The sequence below is a fragment of the Pleurodeles waltl genome, chromosome 4_2 (genome assembly GCF_031143425.1).
Source record: "Pleurodeles waltl isolate 20211129_DDA chromosome 4_2, aPleWal1.hap1.20221129, whole genome shotgun sequence".
Classification (NCBI taxonomy): domain Eukaryota; kingdom Metazoa; phylum Chordata; class Amphibia; order Caudata; family Salamandridae; genus Pleurodeles; species Pleurodeles waltl.
In genome coordinates this window covers 348,819,515-348,838,936 of record NC_090443.1, presented here as the reverse complement: position 1 = coordinate 348,838,936, position 19,422 = coordinate 348,819,515, and the positions used below count along the sequence as shown (strand labels likewise).

The 19,422-nt window shown below is 46.5% G+C and overlaps 1 protein-coding gene across 1 annotated transcript in view; it reads right to left on the bottom strand.

Moving 5' to 3' along the window:
- The window catches only part of GCLM (glutamate-cysteine ligase modifier subunit), a 120,102-nt gene that overhangs the window by 43,141 nt on the left and 57,539 nt on the right, over positions 1–19,422 (bottom strand). Inside the window, exon 3 of the mRNA XM_069231422.1 lies at positions 7,181–7,265. Coding sequence (XP_069087523.1) covers positions 7,181–7,265 — 85 coding nt within the window. The remainder of the gene's footprint in view (positions 1–7,180; positions 7,266–19,422) is intronic.

Genomic DNA, 19,422 nt, shown 5'->3' with positions numbered 1-19,422 from the left:
CATTTAGTAAAACTTGTTTGATGCATGCCAATACTTTAAAAACAAGTACTGGAGAAGCAGACTAAAGCCCTTATAGGAAGCATGTAAAAAAATGAATTAGGGAAACCTTTATTAAAGAAAATCACTAAGTGCATCTAAGGTCTATGCAGATTCACTACTTTCTGGAATCAACAACAATTCACAAAAGTATGCCTAGAAATTTGCAATAGTTGGACATTTTCCCGACGCACTCCAAGCAAACTTTTGTGAATTCCATTTTTGCATGAAGAAACATCCAACTATGAATTTGCTCATTTAATCAAGGAATTGCAAATTCTAGCGTTAAAATTGTTTTTCTTACCCCTCCCAAGGGGGTATATATTCTCACACTCCAGAGAAACTCCTCTGCTACAATAATGTTACTTTTGCCTTTGTTGGGAATGCATTTCCAACATTTGTCATGGTGGTATAAGTTGGAGAGGAGTTGATGAACACCCTTAAACATTCACGTTGTTTGGGTGTGCACAAACAGCTGGAATTCTAGTCTTAGAACTACCACCTGTTTCCAACCAATTAGTATATTTGCCCCACACGAAAATATTCACGTTGGTAAATGATTTTATGCATGCAAAGCAAACAATTGAGCATGTAAGCCAATCTGACATGTATACATAGCTTCAAGAATTGGGCCCATAACATTCAGGCTAACAAGCCCTGCAGAGGTAATTTAGTGGTCAAATGTAAATGCTCAGTTACTGATAAAGGGTTTGGAAAACAAGGGAACTAACGCACAGTGAAAGGACATGATTTGCTCAAGTTTACCCAATGCAGTCAAGTGGAGAAGGTCATAATGTGGGCGGCTGGTGCAGTCCAGAAGCTGTGTTGCCAGCTGAACAGGTATGATCTGGGTTCACTTACAATAACATTTTGTAGAAAGTACATTTTTCAGAGCAATTCACGAAGCAGACGCTTTCCCAGAAAGTTAAATAACAGAGCAATGGTACAATTAGAACAATGATACATCCTGAAATCTGCAGCTATCTTAACTCTAGCTAAATTAAAGTGCTGACATGTTTGGAGCCGCGCCCGGATTAGAAACCTGGCCTAAAACAATCACATTCATAATCAGAGCCTCCTAAGCAGATCCCTGGTATATTCTAAGTCCAGTACAATCAGCAAATTGGCATAATTAGAGCACAAGCATAAACAGAGAAGCTTTTATCAAAGGTGTGACATAACGAGAACCCAACCATACATAATTTGTCACCTCACTCCTTGGAACCAAATAAGCTTTTTTATTTTATCTGGAGATGTAGATTTCTGAAGCATTTTGTCTCTGAGATGAGTAGATATGTTATAAAATTCCACACCCATGGAGGACATGCACAATTTATGTCACATTAAGGACTCCAGAAGTCATATACTTTGCCTTAATCCATAAAAGAACTGCATACTAAAAGCACTGGTTAGAGACAGAACAGAGAAAGACCAATGAAATTGGACACTGAATGTAAAATCCATATGGCAGGATCACATAAGTTTAATATAGTCAGGAAACTATATTTTGGGTTACATTTTGGGTTTAGAAAAACTCATGGAAAGCTCTTGGTTAAACTTACATATTGTAATACACAAGATATCAATTTATAAAGACCGTTCTTTTAAAGCACCTGTGATCTGCTGTAAGACCGATTCCAGGAATGGTCTAGATTTTTCAAGAGGCGTTATTCTGAAGTTCGATTTGCCTCAATTTTTTGGGCACCTCCTCCAACATTATTCATTTGGTTTATGTTGTACATTTGGTATACCTAAACTTAGGGATACCAAATACTGTGTTTGACGTAAACTAGGGGGTATCCACAAATGTACCTTTACTAACTGGATCAGTATAAACAAGTGACTAGCTCACGGAACTGACAGATATTGCATGCAAAGGACTCCGCTTTGATCACTGAATATAAAATATAAGAGTTGGAGAACTCTGTAGATGTGCAATTAACCACAAGAGGAGCACTCAAGCATAGACAGTTACTTCACTAGTGTTAGTTCATCAGCACACCCACTACAATGTGACAATGTATTATAATAATATTATAATCCATGCTTATGTCATATGAAAGTTAAATCGGGTTTTGACCATTCGTGTATGGAAATAATTAGGTCAACTCACAGGCATATTTTAGAAACTATAACCTACACTAGGCTATCAATATAGAAGAAGCATTTATGTATTAAACTCACGAAAGTACCCAAATTAGACCAAATTATGAGGCCCTAGAGGATTCTGCAATATTCATCGCACTGGATAAAATCAGACAGCAGCATATTGGAGTTCATCAGGTGCAATAAACAGCATCTAATACGAGTGTTACCACAAAAAATGTGTCTTAACATCTGAGTGAGATGGATACTTCTAGCTGCAGATTCTTCACCTTTAAAATACCCGCAGGCACCAGACTGGATTTTTAAACTCACACAGTAGTGCTCTTGAACGCCAGTAGGTGGCACAGTGCAGCTCTGCGCTGACTTAGTTCCATCCAGAAATGACAAATGGAGACACGTGCAAGTGCCACCCCTGAATGATGACATCAGTCCCTTTCTTTCTGCACCTTCAAACATGATCTGGAGCTCTGCTCTCCTCTTTTCCTCGACTGTTTATGAGACTTTCTTTTCAATTCTCAACCAGTGTGCAAGGGAAAAGACCTCCTCCAAAAACTACAAGATTTAAATCATGCAAGGAATGTTGCAAACAAATGTCTGTGATAGACGCACACAAAGTATGCCTTTGAAGATTAGGCTCAGGGAGGAATCAATGTCATGTGAAGAATGTGGCCTCATAAGTCCGAAGGCAATCCGTGAACATGAAGTGAAGTTATATATCACCGAACACCAGAAGAAACCGCATAAGTCCCACTTAGAGTCGAGAGCATAGACCCGTTCCACAACAGGTCCTCGTCACAGTCCAAGTTGAAAAGAAAACACAAGAAAGCCAAGCAGGACTCGTCCCCATCCAGCCATTCTCTATCTCCAGCGAAGTTGTGAGGGTGTCAATATGCCACTCTGTCTCACTCCTGATCAAACAAGGAGTCATCCCACAATAAGTCTCGATGCACTCAGTTTCCCAGGTCATTGATGGTGCAACAATAAATTGATGGCTTTAGCGAGGTCATACTGCACGTGTTTGACAATCTTCCAGTTCCCTCTGGCGTGCCTTCAGGGACCATGGATATGCACGGGGCCAGTTGGGTTAGGACTGGTGGATCAGTCCTCAGTACCCACTTCGATGCGGACTTCACCTAGACTTCAATGCCGGCCCGAGGTTACCAGCGGAGGACTTTCTACCAATACTGGTGTCAGACTTTGAGTCAAACTCACCTTGGCCTAGACAGAGGTTGGATCCTGAATCCACTTTGATGCACCTGTTCCCCCTTCCAATCAGATTCATTCTAAACAGTGCCTCTACCACGGAGGAGCCCTCAGGTGCTCCATCAAATTTTTGGCTCAGGCTCTGATCAGAGTCGGTCATCCTTCGGAGATGACAGTGGAGATAATGGGGAGGATGATGATGACCACCTCTACATGGGCCTACAGGAGATCACTGGTCTGGGTACTTCCGCTGACACTGGGTTGACTTACCCCAAACCCTTCCCACCAAAAGTGGAAAGTGCTTCTTTTGCTGCACTGATTAGATGTGTAGCTAAGTTTTTGGCCTACAACTCTCATCTGTGGAAGTGGAAACGGATGTACTATCAGAGGTGTTACAGTATGGGCAAGCTTCTTCTGAGCCCTTGCTGCCATTCAAAGAGGCCATTAATTGCCCATTGATGGGCACTTCAGCGATGCTTTGTTTTTGCTTTCCTATCAACAGACCAGTTGCCAAACGCCATAGTCCAGCACCAGGCAACCATGACTTTATGACACATCAACTCCAGAATCTGGCGATTCAAGCTTCCACCAAGCAAGGTAAACCCCAATGTGTTTCCCGTTATGGACCCCCCCCCCCCACCTAAACCACCCCGGACAGAGAATAGACGAGACTTGGGGAGTAGGGAAATGTCTGTTCTCATTAGCCAGCCCAGTCTTGAGCCAAGTCTCAACATCAGTCAATGCCAGTTGCCTACTCATGCCCTCTGGGACGCGGTCAGCTAAACCTATTCATGGTGGCCAAGATGCAGCCAAGTGCGTCATTAGAACTGGGCTGGATGTTACAGATTTGTTGGATAAGGCAGTTGGCACTAGTGTGGTGCTCCAACACCATGCCTGGATCAGGTTTACAGGATCCCTGGGGATGTCTAGGCATCCCTTACATATACAACTTGTGGATGGGTCTCGTCTGCTTGGCAAGGCAGCAGATTCAGCCCTGGAATGCTTTAAGGACAGCCGAGCCACAGCACGTTCCTTGGGGCTTTTGGTGCCTGCCAGGCATTTCCCCTTCAGATATATCCATATTAGGAGGTTGGTGTACATCGAATGCATTCCTCCCTCATCCCTGCAGCAGGCACCACAGTCCTTCAAGCTTGGGGACTGGGTTCAAGCAGACACCATCCAGATTATCAGGGACAGCTTTCACCCCAGTCCAACAACCCTGCTGCATCAGCCTCCATGCTTTACGAAGCACTTCAGCCTCGACAGCCAGGTCTGACAAGAAAGGCATTTCGCCTGTTCGGTCCTGCCAGACTTTTTGGTCTGAGCCCCTTCTGTAGACCTTCCACCTTAGGAGATATGTTTTAGATGAGGAATCTTCAGTTAGAGGTATCCATTAAAAGAACAAGTTACTTACCTTTGATTAGGCTCTTTTTTAGGAAGCTATGCTATCTCAAGATTCCTCATTGTCCTCTCGCATCCCCGTTCTGTGGAATAGCCTCTTATTTGATTTCTAAAATGGTCCCAAACTAGAGATCTGCACACTGGTACTTAAGCTTGTTTTTTGGGCTCCGCGTTTGAGGGCACAGACAGTCAAGAAAGAAACAGATGTCAGCATGGAGAGCCACATGGCATCCCCTAATGGTGCATGGAAGCACTGCTTTGTGAAGGTTTCTTGATCTAGTCTGGTGCGTGGGGTAAAGGATGAGGCCTCTGTGGTTAGACAGAGTATCTGCCATGAAAGAGCACCAAAACTCCTTGTCCCGGTATTTACCATACATTTTGCCACTAATACATTTTAGAAGGTTTTTCTTGTAAGAATTGATGGAAGGAAAAAATGTGGTGAGCAACCTTTGCTGCAAAACGAGTAATTCTGACATTCAGTAACAAAAATTACTGCTCATATTAACATTTACTGGGACACTCATACCCACGGCCTAAATCATTAACCCAGTTTACAGTTGGCATGACTAATACAAGGAGGGCTGGTTCTTAAAATCCTATTTCAGTTCGCTTCAGAGAAGGGCTGAAGTAACTCCCCATCCAGAATGGGAAGGGAAAGACATTTACTTGTTTGGGGTCTCGGGGAAGAAGTTTCAACGAGGGGAAAATGTTCTCCTTGTGGAGAAAAAAAGAAAATATGTGGATGTCCTCATCTGGCTGCTTTTTACAGTTTGCAGTTGTGCACTTACGTCCAATTGCACATTGGGAAGAGGCAAGTCATAAAAATATCACATGACATTCCCAGTAATATGCTTGGAAAACTACACCTAGCGCAGCTCTCGTGCTACGGGAAATATTTGTGAACTGTAATAAAGTGTAAAAGTATGTTCAAACTCAAGTATTAATCTCTGCATGTGGATTTTTACTTATTTGTAAATAGGGCCCTCCATGTTCAGTTACTACTTTTCTAAGCATCAAACTGTCTTATTTTCACTGAACGTTGGAATCCAAGACACAGTTTAGTGAGTCAGATTTGATAAAGCGCTATAACAGTTAGATCTTCATGGCTGCCAAGGACTAACGTTTAGTCAGATGTGCTACTACTCTTGGACTACCCTTCATTCATTAGGAAATATTTAATTAAACAGTCACTCACCCTTTTATTAAATGACTGAACAAAGGCAAACTATGCTTTTTTACACTCAAACTTAACTCTTTGACCATGAACCCTGTGCTCATTAGTAGGCCATGCACTCTTCTCCCCTCTCAAACTCAATCTTACACCTGTGCGCAGCCCTTCTTACGACACTGCCCCTCCCCCAATCTTTTCCATGCTGAAATGATATTGCTCCGCTTCCCATGCTGCCGCTCGCGCAGCAGTTCGTCCATCCTCAATCCACTTTAGTAGTTGTCAATCAAGGCACTATCCCCAGCTCCACCCACCTTCTCTCAGCCACCCTACACCCTCATCTTTATACTGCCATGCTGATTTGCACCCGCCAGTGCCCACTCCAACATCCTCACTGCATTCTATTATCTGTATCACTGCAAAGGGTTCCTTACTCTAGTTGGTTCGCATTATCTAAATCCACATGGTTCACAAATATGCTGAAAAAGCCACTTTAACTTTACACGTGCTTGATACTTTTGACTTCCCAATTAGCTTAAAATATAATGCGATTTGTGTAGTACATGTATTGCTTAAGGTAAGTGCATATATATAAATATATATATATACCAAGTCCAAAAGTTCAAGTAGATAACGCACACTCAGGAATCCAAAAAGCAAAAGTATTTATTAACACAACGCGTTTCGGCTGTCTAGCAGCCTTCTCTTCGGAATTATCATTTTCTTCCACAATCTACCAATTTTACACACATCTTGCAAGTGCCTCATGTGCAAGTGCTCTTCAGTTTCTACACAACTTACTCCAGGATCTTTCAGATGTAAAGTTTAGACTTGAATGTAGGTAGCAAGAGTATTATTAGCCTTTGGGACCGCCTCGGAATGTCTTATTTTACCCACATACACCAAATCTACATGGCATGCCCCAGCAGACTCCAACGCTTTGCTACATTCATCAGCTCTTCAAGCACGCTCATACCTTTAGCGACAAACTTCTGTACGCATTTATTTTACCTCTTTGTTCAGTGAACCTTGCACGGATGACGCACGTGTACATTAGGGCTTTTTTTCTGGCACACACCTCGGTTAACCCAACACAATAAACTGTGAATGGACCCACTGTAAGTCACGGCTTCTCTACAAGCAAGGTGGATGATAAACACCAGCATCAAGTATGAAAGTATGCCAGATCCTTCCAGCTACAGGCACACCTATTCACTCAATGCTTATCAGTAATGGTAAAAATAACAAGAGGCATTTTGTCCTTACCAGATACTTTCATTTCTTCCCTTTCTTCAGGGTTAATGGTTTCTGTAGCCTGGGCCACACTACATTCCAGGATGCTTGGTGATTCCTGCAAAAACACAAATCACAATAAATTTGTTTTCTCCATTTCTCAGTAGCCGTCACATTCTTGAGTCAAAGCAAAAAATAATTAAAATTGTAAGAACTAAAAAGAGAAAAACACTTTTTGCAACAAAGGGTCAATGACTTGAAGGTGTGGCTTCTCATGCAGGCGATGATCATTTCGATTTTATGTGTAACACTGAGCTCATACAAATTAAGGTGCCAACCCCCATAGCGCAGGATACGCTACAATGCCTGAAAAACATGCAATGCACAGTTTGGATTTTACAACCCTACAATAAGATTCAAGACTTCAAAACATGCACTGTTGAAACCAGACTGGAAGCTTAAATCGTCTTTAAAAAACTGCATAGCTTATTTGAGAAATTAAAGCAAAAACAAAGCAGCTCCAACACTCCCCACTGCCACCCTGCCAAAGCCTTTGCAATTTTTAACACAGTTCGGTGTCATTGCATAAATATTTCTGGGCCAGGGCCCACTTGAGTAGCTAATGTCAATCAAATAAGCTTTATTCAACAAATTGTCATAAAAGCATATGAACAACAAAAACTAAAGCAATACATGAACTACAGACCAAACATAAAAGAAAAAGCATTAAACTCAGGTAGAATACATGGTGTTGGGTCCAAATAAAACTGTAAAATACAGGGTTTTGTAGTTCAAAGCTGTGCCAAAATATTAAAAAGAAAGATAAAATATATATGTATACTATCTTTTCAGAATAATGTCATAAAAACACAAGAAATAAAACAATAATAAAATTATTGAGATCACCCAGCAGGTTGCATATTCTATGGTTATAGAATTTACTTCTCAGTCACTAGCAAACTATTATTATTTTTCTGTGTCTAAGATTAGCCCATAAGAATTTGGACATGATGTTACAAATGTATATGGTTGGCAAAGACTGTAAGAACACATAAGCTGGTCAACACTGCATCAAGTCCATGGATCTCAGTAATGGCAGCAGAACTATCTTTCCTGGAGAGTTATACAATGAACGAAATAGAATCTTATGGAAAGAACTTTGCTCCGTAGTCATATCACACAGGCATTTGGCCATAGGCCTCGACCAGTCATTTGTGGTTGGAAAACTCACCAAGTGATGGAAAAGATCTAGCCTAAACTTGGTTAAAACAAATCTGTGCTGTTCGTTGCTCACCTCCTTTAGATATAGTTGCATCCCAGGTGAGGTTAACATCAACTGTTTTTCAAAAGCACTTGGCTTAAGCAGTTCAACAGTTAGACTTAGTACTTCTAAATGTGACAAGCAGTCTTTCAGGTTTTTTTCTTGTGACAGCTCGTATGGTTTCGGGTTTATAGTAGTAGCCTGGGTGTCCTAGATCACTCATACATTTTTTTATGTAAACCAACCATTTTACTCTTCCTACATTAGAGGACCTAAGGCAGTCCCATATAATCACTTGATTCAGCTTGGTGTATTCAGAAGTCCATTATCTTGTGCCATAGCAAAATCGGTTGAGCTTTAACTAGGTTTGAAATTAGCAGGACCCCTAATTCCGAGTGGGAGAGAAAGAAGATACTTCAGGAAGGCATTCTCTATAAACTGTAGGGAGTCATTGTTTACATGCCCCCAAAGACCTGCCCCATACATGGCTGTTGACATACAATTGGCCTTAGACGCTGTCAGTATCTGACTAAGGGGTTTCTAAATCTTGCAAGCAAAATTGCGTAAGGCTGCAATAGTTTTCTGGAAGTGTAGCCCTCTGATTCTAATTGCCATCTGCCATGTCCCTTTTACGTCAAACATGATCCCCAGGTAGGAAAAGGACGGAACGTAATCAATTCTAGAATCTTTTTATCATGAGGCTGGGGGTTTTCGGTAACACTTTCCCGCACCTCATAGCAAATGTCTTGCTTTTATTGACTAACAGCCCCAGTTCCTCCATATAGGACACAAAGCATGTTAGTAACTTTTGCTGTGCAGGGGGAGGGGGGTTCGCGGCATTAGGACAGCATCATCAGCATACAGAAGGGCGGGAACGGACCGGGACCCTATTTGGGGCAGGTTGTTACAATTAGCAGATAGTACATTACCCAGACTATTCATGTATAAGGAAAAGAGAATGGGTGCCAGAACACAACTCTGCCATACACCCCTCTCTATGCCAAAAGGCTGGGTACATTCGCCCTTTAGTCCGTATCACACTCTGACACTGCATCCATGATATGTTTCCCTGAGAAATTGTATGATCGGTAGGTCCACCCTCACATTCCCCATGATTGCCCATATTTTGGTATGAATTACGCAGTCAAAGGCAGCAGTTAAATAAACAAAGACCAGGTACAATCTCCTTTGTTTGATAGTGGTGCATTTCTCAATCCGCAAGCTTAGGTTCAGACTCTGTTCCACGGTTCCTACTCCCGCCCGGAACCCGTACTGTAAGTCCGATAAGACATTCTTGTCCTGGGCCTATTCCTGTAGTCTGTTCAAGATAACGCGACCTGCCACTTTCAGCATCAAATCTCGGAGGGAGGTAGGACGGTAACAAGTGGGGCTATGTCTATCTCCCTTTTTGAAGATTGGGACAATGATTGATTCCCTACAAGATTTCAGTAGGCCAATTTGACAACATGCATTCAGGACTTGAATAAGCAGTGGCCCCCAGAAGGTCGTGTTGGCTTTAAACAGATCTACAGGGATGAAGACCGAACCCTGTGCCTTGCCAGCTTTGCTTGCATTTAGGGCAGCAATAATCTCATCCAAGGTAAATGCCAGCTTGATAAGGAAAGTAATGAGGGGAAACAAATTGCTTTCAGTCACAACATCTACAGTCAGCCTTAACCTGTTAATAGGACTGGAAAAAATATTGAAAAAGGGACCCATCCAGTCTCCCTCACTAATAGCCACTTCAAGGTGTGGTCCTGTATCAGGCTGGAGGTAGGGTGAATTAGTTACCTGCCAAAAAGCTGCAGGGTCTTTACTAGTGCTTGCTTCATGCAGTTTGTCCCATAGATGTTCTTTTAATACTGTTTTCCTCTGCATTAAAACATGCTTATAGTTTTTCCTGGCAACCCTCATTTAGTTTATGCAGCGTGGTCATTTTTGTAGTGCAAATTTCAGCGTTCTATAGGCCTTGGTACAATGTTCATCAAACCACCCTCTCAACCTGTTGTTGCTGCTGTCCCCACCTGTAATTACTAGTCCCTCCTTAACATCCCCAGCAATGTTTTGGAAACTCTCAATGATATCCTCGGCGAGAGAACCCAGATCTAGACAACTTTCAAAAGCCTGCGTACAACCACAGATCAACTTTTTTTTTAATAGAAACTCTTGGGGATCAATCTTTGACCAGCGCAAGGTATACCCGTTCAGTCTATTAATGTCCATAGTTCCCACCATACAGTAGTTGGGGAGTGGTGCTTGGGATAAAAAAAATCCCTGGATGCCATATCCAGGTCCATGGCTCAGGGGGTAGTGATCACTGCATGCAATCGTGTGGGTAAAAACATTTCCAGCCCTTGCGGCGTGTCGGTTTGTGACCAATATGTAATCTATCACTGAGTGTTTCCCTTGGACACTGAACGTAGTTGCAAATGGGTTGGAGGGCAGCAAATCTTGTTTCAGAATGCAAGGTCAATACTGAATATGAGATCATTCAATTGTTCCCCACAGATGGAGTGTGTAAAATGTGAGTGCCCGGCGTTCTCCCTTTCACTTAAGCCACAGACCTTTTCTGAAGCCCTAGTAGTTAATGTATTCTGTAATCATACAGAAAAAGTTAAACATTCTGGGGTGATTAAATGAGTATGCCACTTAACTTTGCCAGCTTCCAATCTGTCAAAAGTTATCCACTTAACTGGCTTTGCTCCAGTAATGAGTAATGCATTCTAGGTCAAAATACGAGCAAGGACTAGGAAAATACTGCTTCATGGCCCACACATGCCATTCACCCAATTTACATGTGCAATCAACTGATAACTGTATATCAATCCTAGCGTACACATACATATAATCCTTTTGTGACCTATGTTTATGCAAACAGATCCCTAAGAGGGTTTCTGGAAGGAGGCTTTTAAGGGAAATTGTATTATTTTTTTAAAGAAGCTGCTTATTGTAGCAAATACCCCAGCACTGTTTATCAGCAACAGCCTATGGACAGGGACACGTCCTGCACTACTAGCATTGCACCTACTACCAATCTACATAACATCCAGCCAACACAAATCTAGATCAGCCGGAGCACGGCTAGCATTAAAGTAACTCTCAATGTGGTAAAAGTATCCTGCAAAGAGATACACTACAAAGCTCTTGAAAAACTGCTATGTGGAAAGGCTGGTCAATTTCTGGTAAGCTTCTGCAGCATCAACACCCAAGAATAGACATGGAGAGATATGCCACCTCACCTAAGCTGAATCACTGCGCTCACAACAATTTTACATTGATATACCATAAGCCTGCATCTCTTTCTTCACATCTTGCGTACATCATCCTTACAGTCTACCTGTCGCACAGCTACCGAAGGAGATACCTGCAACTGCCAAGCCACCTACTTCCCCATCTCGGGTAACCCAGGCACAAATACCTTTTAAAGTTTCAATCTCCTTGCAATCTGGCATCACTGAGACCAATACAATACGCATGAAACTGTAGAAGGAAGCTTCTTCCCAAGAAGGCAATGATTTTACTTACTCTGAAACCGTCCTAATTTGTAGATGGCGAAAATGCAAAGAAATGGACAGTGACTTGCATGAGTTAGGTGAAGTGGGCACAGTTCTCAGGGAGTAACCATCAGTTCGGGGCTTTGAACCAGGTACTTTTTTTTTCTTTTCCAAATATATTTTTATTAACAATTTGCTGTCGTACACTTGCAAATCAGATTATGGCATCATCTTGTTCTCATCATATACATTGTTAAACAGATAAATATCATATCAAAGTGTTACAAATACTTGGGTTCTCAACTTATTATTCATTATGACTGCTATATAGTATTAAACTGTCTCAGAACCTGGTGCGCTAACGTTTCTGCATTAGAGATTCCCTCACACGTGGGTTCTGTAATACCATTTTGGTTTTTATGGCTCCATAACAGACTTAACTTAACTTTAAACATGTTGGCATTGTGTGGGTGGGACACTACAGCTTTTGGGGCAAGTCTCTCCCAGGACTCTAAGTGGCTAGCTGTCTCCCAAACAATGTACTCTCCTCATTTCCTAGCAAGTATGTGATAGTTCGTGCCTGACCCGTCCCTCCCGCCAGTTACTCGGTGTGGTTTGTTGGTGCCTCCGTCCCCATCTTACATTTAGTTTCAGGGTCCTTCCCTAGGGCCACATACTGGTGGGTGTATTATTGGCCATCTCTTCCTTACGTCCTCCTAGACTTCTATTTCTGCTGGTTCCTCTTTGGGTGTTACCGGCCTCCTCATCAAGTCGTCCCAGCTCGTCACCAAGTCCTCCCACTCTGGGGCAATAGGGGTTTGACGGATGCCTCTTGCTTCTTCGCCTTTCAGGACCTGTAATTCGGCCCTGGTCCATTTCGTAACGTCGCTTCTCCATTTAGTCAGCGAAGGATGGCTTGGAGCTTTCCAACCCTTCGTGATCATTCTTCTATAAAGGGCCAGAGCCAGGTCCAGGAAGTGACCCCTAACTTTCCCCTGTGGGGTACCAGGCTTGAGGTACAACAAGCATATAACGGGGCTGGCGACAGTTCCGTCACAAATAGTCTTCACAGGTCTTCTATCGCCGCCCTCCAGCCAACCTGGAGTACTAGGCATCTCCATACCATGTGGTCAAAGTCAGCATCCCCGTTCCCGCATCTGGGGCATGTCTTGAGGGCCCCACCATATATTAGGAACAGTCGGTGTGGGGTGAGGTACGTCCTATGTAGGTAATTATATTGGATGTATCGTAATCGTGTGTTACGTGAGAGTGTCCGGGGATAAGCCAACGCTCTACTCCATTCTGCGTCTGACAAATCACGCCCCACCGTTCTCCCTAATCTTTCTCTCAGGGGATGCAGCAGGTCCAGTGCAACCTCAATCTGGGCCTGGTATATTTTAGTGATCAAAAGGGGTTCCTCTCCTGATGTCAACAGGAGGTGTAACACCCTGTGGGTAGTGGGTTCCGCGTTGATCGTGTCCCAGTAGTCTTTCAGGGTATGTACTAGCTTCCGAAATAGTAAAAACTGTCCCTGGGGAACTCCTTCGCTTGTTAGGTCGGTGAAGTTTTTCAGCACCCCTTCATGGAAGAGTTCCCCCAACTGTCTCCACTCCCGCTCTCATCCATGGTCCCAATCCCGTACCCCCTAGGCCCTTTCCTCCCGTATCTAGGGCAAGGACCGATAACGGCAATGCTGGGGAATAAGGTGGGCCCACTCCAACCCTTCTGGCACATCTTTTCCAACTTGTCATCGCCACTCTAGTCATTAGGTTGTCCCTTTGGGGGGTAATCCTCCTATTTGTCATGCGTACGACAATCCGGTCTATGTCAATCTCACCGTGGGTAGTACACATGTCCAGTTGTCCCTTACCCGCGAGCCAGCTGGCCACCCATTGTAGTTGGGACGCCAAGTAGTATGCTTCGAAGTCTGGGGCACCCATGACACCCATATGGGTCGGTCTACAAAGGGTCCATAGCGCTGTGCGTCTACAACCATCATCCCATATTAGTTCCCTAAGTAGGGTGTTCAACTCGCGGAACCACGCCGGAGGGATCAGTAACGGCAAATTAGCGAAGTAGTAGAGAAGGCGAGGGAGCATAATCATTTTAGACAATGCTACTCTGGCCATTATCGTTAACATCAATGATCGCCAGAACCCGACTGAAGCCCGTAAGGAGCGGAGTGCCCTACCGAGATTACCATCCCGGAGATCACCCATATCATGGAATACTTGAATGCCCAAATATTTGAAGGTCTGTGGGGCCCAGATCACATCCCTGGGGCATGTTACAGGGCGAAGCCCTGACAATACCCCGAAATGTTCCAGGTTCCTCAGGGCCCATGGGAGTCCACTCATCCCGTCCCCAAGGTAAATAAGTATATCGTCGGCATATAATGAGATGACATGTTCAGTTGGTCCCCATTCAATTCCTTTACCCACCCCATCTCGTCGCAGCCGGGCCGCCAGGGGCTCGATGGCCAGGGCGAATAACAGTGGGGACAGGGGGCATCCCTGTCTGGTTCCCCGGTATCTTGGGTATGTGTCAGATATTGTTCTTCCTGTCTTTACTCTTGCCAGTGGGGACGAATATAACAAGTCCACCAATTTTACCCAACCCTCCCCCAGTCCCATTCTAAGCATCACGGCCCTTAGGTAGTCACATCTAATCGAACCAAAGGCCTTCTCGAAGTCCACCGCAAGCAAGACACCCGCTGGGGGTTCTCTTCACTGGGCATATGCAGAACAGTGAAAAGTCGCCTCAGGTTCAGGGAGGTGCTACGATTCGGGACGAAACCGTTCCGATCTACGTGCACAAGAGTGGATGAGGGGGAGCAACCGGTTGGCCATGATCTTACTAAGGATTTTAAAATCGCTATTCAGCATCGACAAGGGGTGGAAGTCCGTTACCGATGCTTCCTTGGATTTTGTCTTGGGGAGTGGGATCACCAAGGCCTCCCGCAAGGTACCTGGCAGTTTCCCATGGTATAATGCTTCCGTGTACATTTCCACTAGCTGGGGGACCAGTAGTGTTTTATATTTTTTGTAAAAGTCCATGGGGAGGCTGTCCGTGCCCGGAGTCTTCCCGGGGGCTAATTGCGATATGGCCTCACCTATCTCCTCCGCTGTCACTAATCCTCCCAGGCTATCCCTCTCTTCTATCTTCAGGGTCGGCAGTGGGGTTTGCTGTAGAAATTTATCAAAGGCCTCCATCCCCAGTTCGCCAAGCCTCCCATACAGGTGTGTATAATATACCTTGAATGCATCATTTATAGGGCCTTGTCGGAGTCTGCAGAGTCCCTCTTTATCCAGCACACTCGTGATGGGCTCGCTGTCTCCCCCGGACGTACCAACCACGCCAATATTTTCCCCAATCTACCCTCTTCTGATTGTAACTATGCAAAGTATTTTTGCGTATTGTGGCATCTAAGTTGTTCTTCGATCTGAGAGTGAGCTCTCCGGGCACGGTTATATTCCTCGTTCTCCTGAGCGTCAGACCCCTGTCTCAGTTCCCCCTTATGTATTTCATTCTCTAGGGTAGTCAATTCCCTTTCAAGTGTACATCTCACCCCCACCGACTGCCCTAGACAATAACCACTCGTCACTACCTTAAGTGTTTCCCATTTCGTGGCTCTAGAAGGGGTAGATCCCCTATTAGACTCAATATGTTCTGCCAGGTGGCGTCTTAGGGCGTCTTTGTACGCCTGATCTTCAAGTGCCGCAGGGGTCAGTCTCCATGACGGTATGGGGGGCTTATCTTCCGTCACCCTCAATGTCGGTAACAAGGGAGTATGGTCTAATAGAGTACGGCCAAGGTATTCAGAATGGGTCATATTACGCATGAGAGTTGCCGTGCATACCACTCTATCAATTCTGGTGTGGACTCGGTGGAGGCCCGAATAGTACGAGTAGTCTCCGTCATTCTGGTGTTGCTCCCGCCAGACATCCACACTAGCCCCCAGGTTTCTAACCATTCACAATTTTTTTTAGCTATTTTACTTGACACTGCCCCTTGTAGTGGCGGTGTGGACCTATCCATGTTTATGTCTAATACACTATTGAAATCCCCCCCGACTAGTAGTTCTCCTGTATGTTGGCGGGTAAGGTGGCTCGACAACCTTGTCATAAAGGGGACCTGGTTCTGATTAGGGGCATATATGCAGCTCATAACAATCGGGGTGCCGTGTAGCTTCCCTTCCATAATCACAAATTTGCCCTCACGATCTATATTGGATGAGTCTACTTTAAGGGCGACCCCTGCTCGAACCCATATCATTACACCCCTTGCGTATGCTGAATACTCTGTGGCAAACACCTGCCCCCTCCACCTGCGTCTCAGTTTCTCCACCTCCTCTGTTGCTAAGTGGGTCTCTTGTAGCATTGCCACTTGTACGCCCCTTCTCTTTAGGTAAGAAAGTATTCTATGTCTTTTAGCCGGTGTGCCCATCCCCCGAATGTTCCATGTTAAAAAGTTGTATTCTGCCATTAATATTTCAGTCTGGTGGTATCGTCCCGGACCTGCCCCAGCATCCGACTTGCCCGTTCGCATTCTCAGACCCCTGCTATAGTCGGTCCTCATCACCCACGGCGCCATTGTAACTTGTAATTGTGTAACCCAACTCCCGCTCACCAGGGCGCCTCTCAAACTGTAGGTTGCCCAGAAAACTGTGCAACAGTGCAACTTCTTCAAACTTGTAACTGCAGTTCTCGCCAGCCTGACTGGACAGGCGAGGTTCCGGTCGGGGGTGGCCATGTCCAGAGGGGCCTCATATTCACCCGTTGTACCATGTCTCCGGGCACTCCTGTGGTTTGGATTATCCGAGTTCGTCCGCTGTCGGCGGGGTCACCCTCAGGACACGCACCGAGCAACCCGAGCCCCCCGCCGAGGACATCACAGTGTCGTCCGATCCCCCCCAAGAGCCCTCCGGGGAGGGGGGGACACCTCTGCGCTCATCTGGGCCGCTGCCTCCAGAGCCGCCTTTCTTCCCTTTTCCTTCTGCATCTGCGTTGGCGCCAGGTGGGGACGATCCCTGGGCCGCTGCCCTCTCGGAGCTCAGCGAGTCCCGCTCCCAGCCAGGCCCTCTCTTGTGCACCGCCCCACCTGGGACCCACGGGTCTCAAGCCACTCCCACGCCCCCTCTGGGGATTGAAGGAAAGTGGTCTTCCCCCTCCATTATCACTCTTAACCTGGCTGGATAAAGCAGCGAGTATTGGATCCCTTCTTCTCTTAGGGCCCTTTTAACTGCTAGGAATGAGGTTCGCTTGTTCTGAACATCCAGAGTGAAATCCGGGAATAGTGTCACATCTCCATTTGCTACTTTAAACAGGCCCATCTCTCTGGCCCTCTGCAGGAGAATGTCTCTGTCTCTGTAGTGCAGTAATTTGGCAATCACCACACGGGGAGGCCCACCAGGGGCGAGAGGCCTTGACGGCACCCGGTGCGCTCGCTCCAGTGTGTAGAAGGGGGTCAGACACCCCGGTGCCACTACCGTGCTTAACCATTTCTCCAGAAATTCCACCATATTCGCTCCTTCTGCCCCTTCTGGGAGGCCCACCACACAGACGTTGTTCCTCCTGTTTGTCCCCTCTGCATCCTCAGCCCTCTGTTCTAGGCGTGCCACTCTGTGAGGGATGTCACCTCGGCTGTTAGGTCTTTCTGTTTCGGCACAATTTCCGCCAATGTGGATTCCGTTTCTTTAACCCTGTCCACCAATTTATGGTGATCTGCCCTCAGTAGACCCACTTCGACTGCGACCTGATTGATGTTGTGCTGTAATGTTGTCTTTGTAGCCTCGATCGCTCCTAGTATTTTGTCTAGAGTGCCCTGCACTTTAATTTGCGAGTGGCCCTGTGGGTCCACTTCTTTGTGCCCCGATGGTGCTGCGGAGTCCATGGTTCTGCTCGTGTCGGTTCTTGGGGGACATTGAGTAAATAAGGGGTCGCACCCCCAGGTTGAAGGCAGGGTTGGAATGTTATTGCATACTTTTCTCCTTCTGTAGCCCAGAGTCCGGTTCGCCGCAGGCCACACTGCAGCCCCCGGGCAGATTCCCGGCAGGCCTTACAGGTACCACACAGGCTATTGTCAGCTTCCAGCAAATCCTCAGTGTGTTCTGCAGGGTTTAGAGGTTCCTCGTTGCTGGCCCGTGGCAGTTCGCCACTCTCTCCGGACCTGGTCGTCCCACCTGTTCCTCCACGTGCATTGTGTCAGGGGCTGCACCCCTCCGGGTCTCACTGGGACGTCTAGAGGCCGCCCCCCGGTGGCTCAGGGGTCCCCCTGGGGGTCTGTTCAGTCTCAGCGGGGCGCCGTAGGTCACCGCTCTGCTGCACCCCCTCCTTGTGTCTCTATTGCCTCTTCGGTGTCATCTCTGTAATGCTTGCGCCCCATCCAGGTGCGCTCCACCACCACTTGGGCACCCAGCCCCTCCAGGCACCCCAGCCGCTATGCCACTCACCCGGAGGTCGTTGGTTCCTCCCACCGTCAGGGGCACTCACCGCTCTGCCTTTGCCAGGTGGTCTATATCTTACTCCTTTTGCAGATAGCACCGCCTCAGTTGCTCACTTATTGACTTAGGAGTCGGTCGGGCCCCACCAGCGACTCCGAACTCCGCACCACAGGTCGCCGCATTCCCTTGTCGATTCCGAACTGGCCGGGAAGTCGGCCTCACCGCGATCCCAGGGCCGCGCCCCCAGCCGGGCGACCAGCACCTCCAGCGGCGTCCGCTTGGTGTATCTGTGGGCCGGCCCCCGCCCAACTCGGGGCTGCGCCCGCTCTCCTTGCCCCGGCCTCCTGCAGCCCAGCGAGGCCCAGTCTCTCGGGGTTCCTCAGCCGCTGGCAGCCGCCGGGGCTTTTCCGGGGCCCCCAGTCGGCAGGGCCTACTGCCGTTTGTGCTCTCTCCGCTTTCCGCTCTCAGGCCACGGCTCCAGCGGCCAGACCCGATCCAGGCCTCCCGCGGCTCGCCCAGCCGACCGCTCTGATTCCGCGGCAGCACGCGTAACCACGCAAGATCCCGGCTCCGGCCAAGGGATGGGTGGCTCAGCCCGGAACCACGTCTCAGGGTCGGGATGGGGGCTCCGCAGCTCCCAAGACCACTCCCCCATGCCATCACCTCTGCTTCGGCTCCGATCGGCCCGGGGACGGCACACTTTTACCTGGATAATTGTAGGCCCCTCCGGAGCGAAGGGATTAAGCATGCGCCATCTTTGGGTCCTTGGCCACGCCCCCCGCTTCGAGCCAGGTACTTGAGCACAAATACGGACAATCTGCACTGTGATCAGATTAGGTGTGCAAGTATTTATGGGCCATGGTTTATGTCCCTCCAGGTCCCCTGCTACTAATGTCTATGATTACCGTAGCAGCAATGTTCTTCCTTCCAGTCATGTCTGTACCAAAACATATGTAGATGAACTGTCCCTTCAAGAGCTGTGCCCAATTGGAATGGTCCATCTGAAATAGGATCAACGGCACACTGCATACAAGAAAAGACATTTTGCTTGGCTTAAGAAAACGAGATATGGAACTAA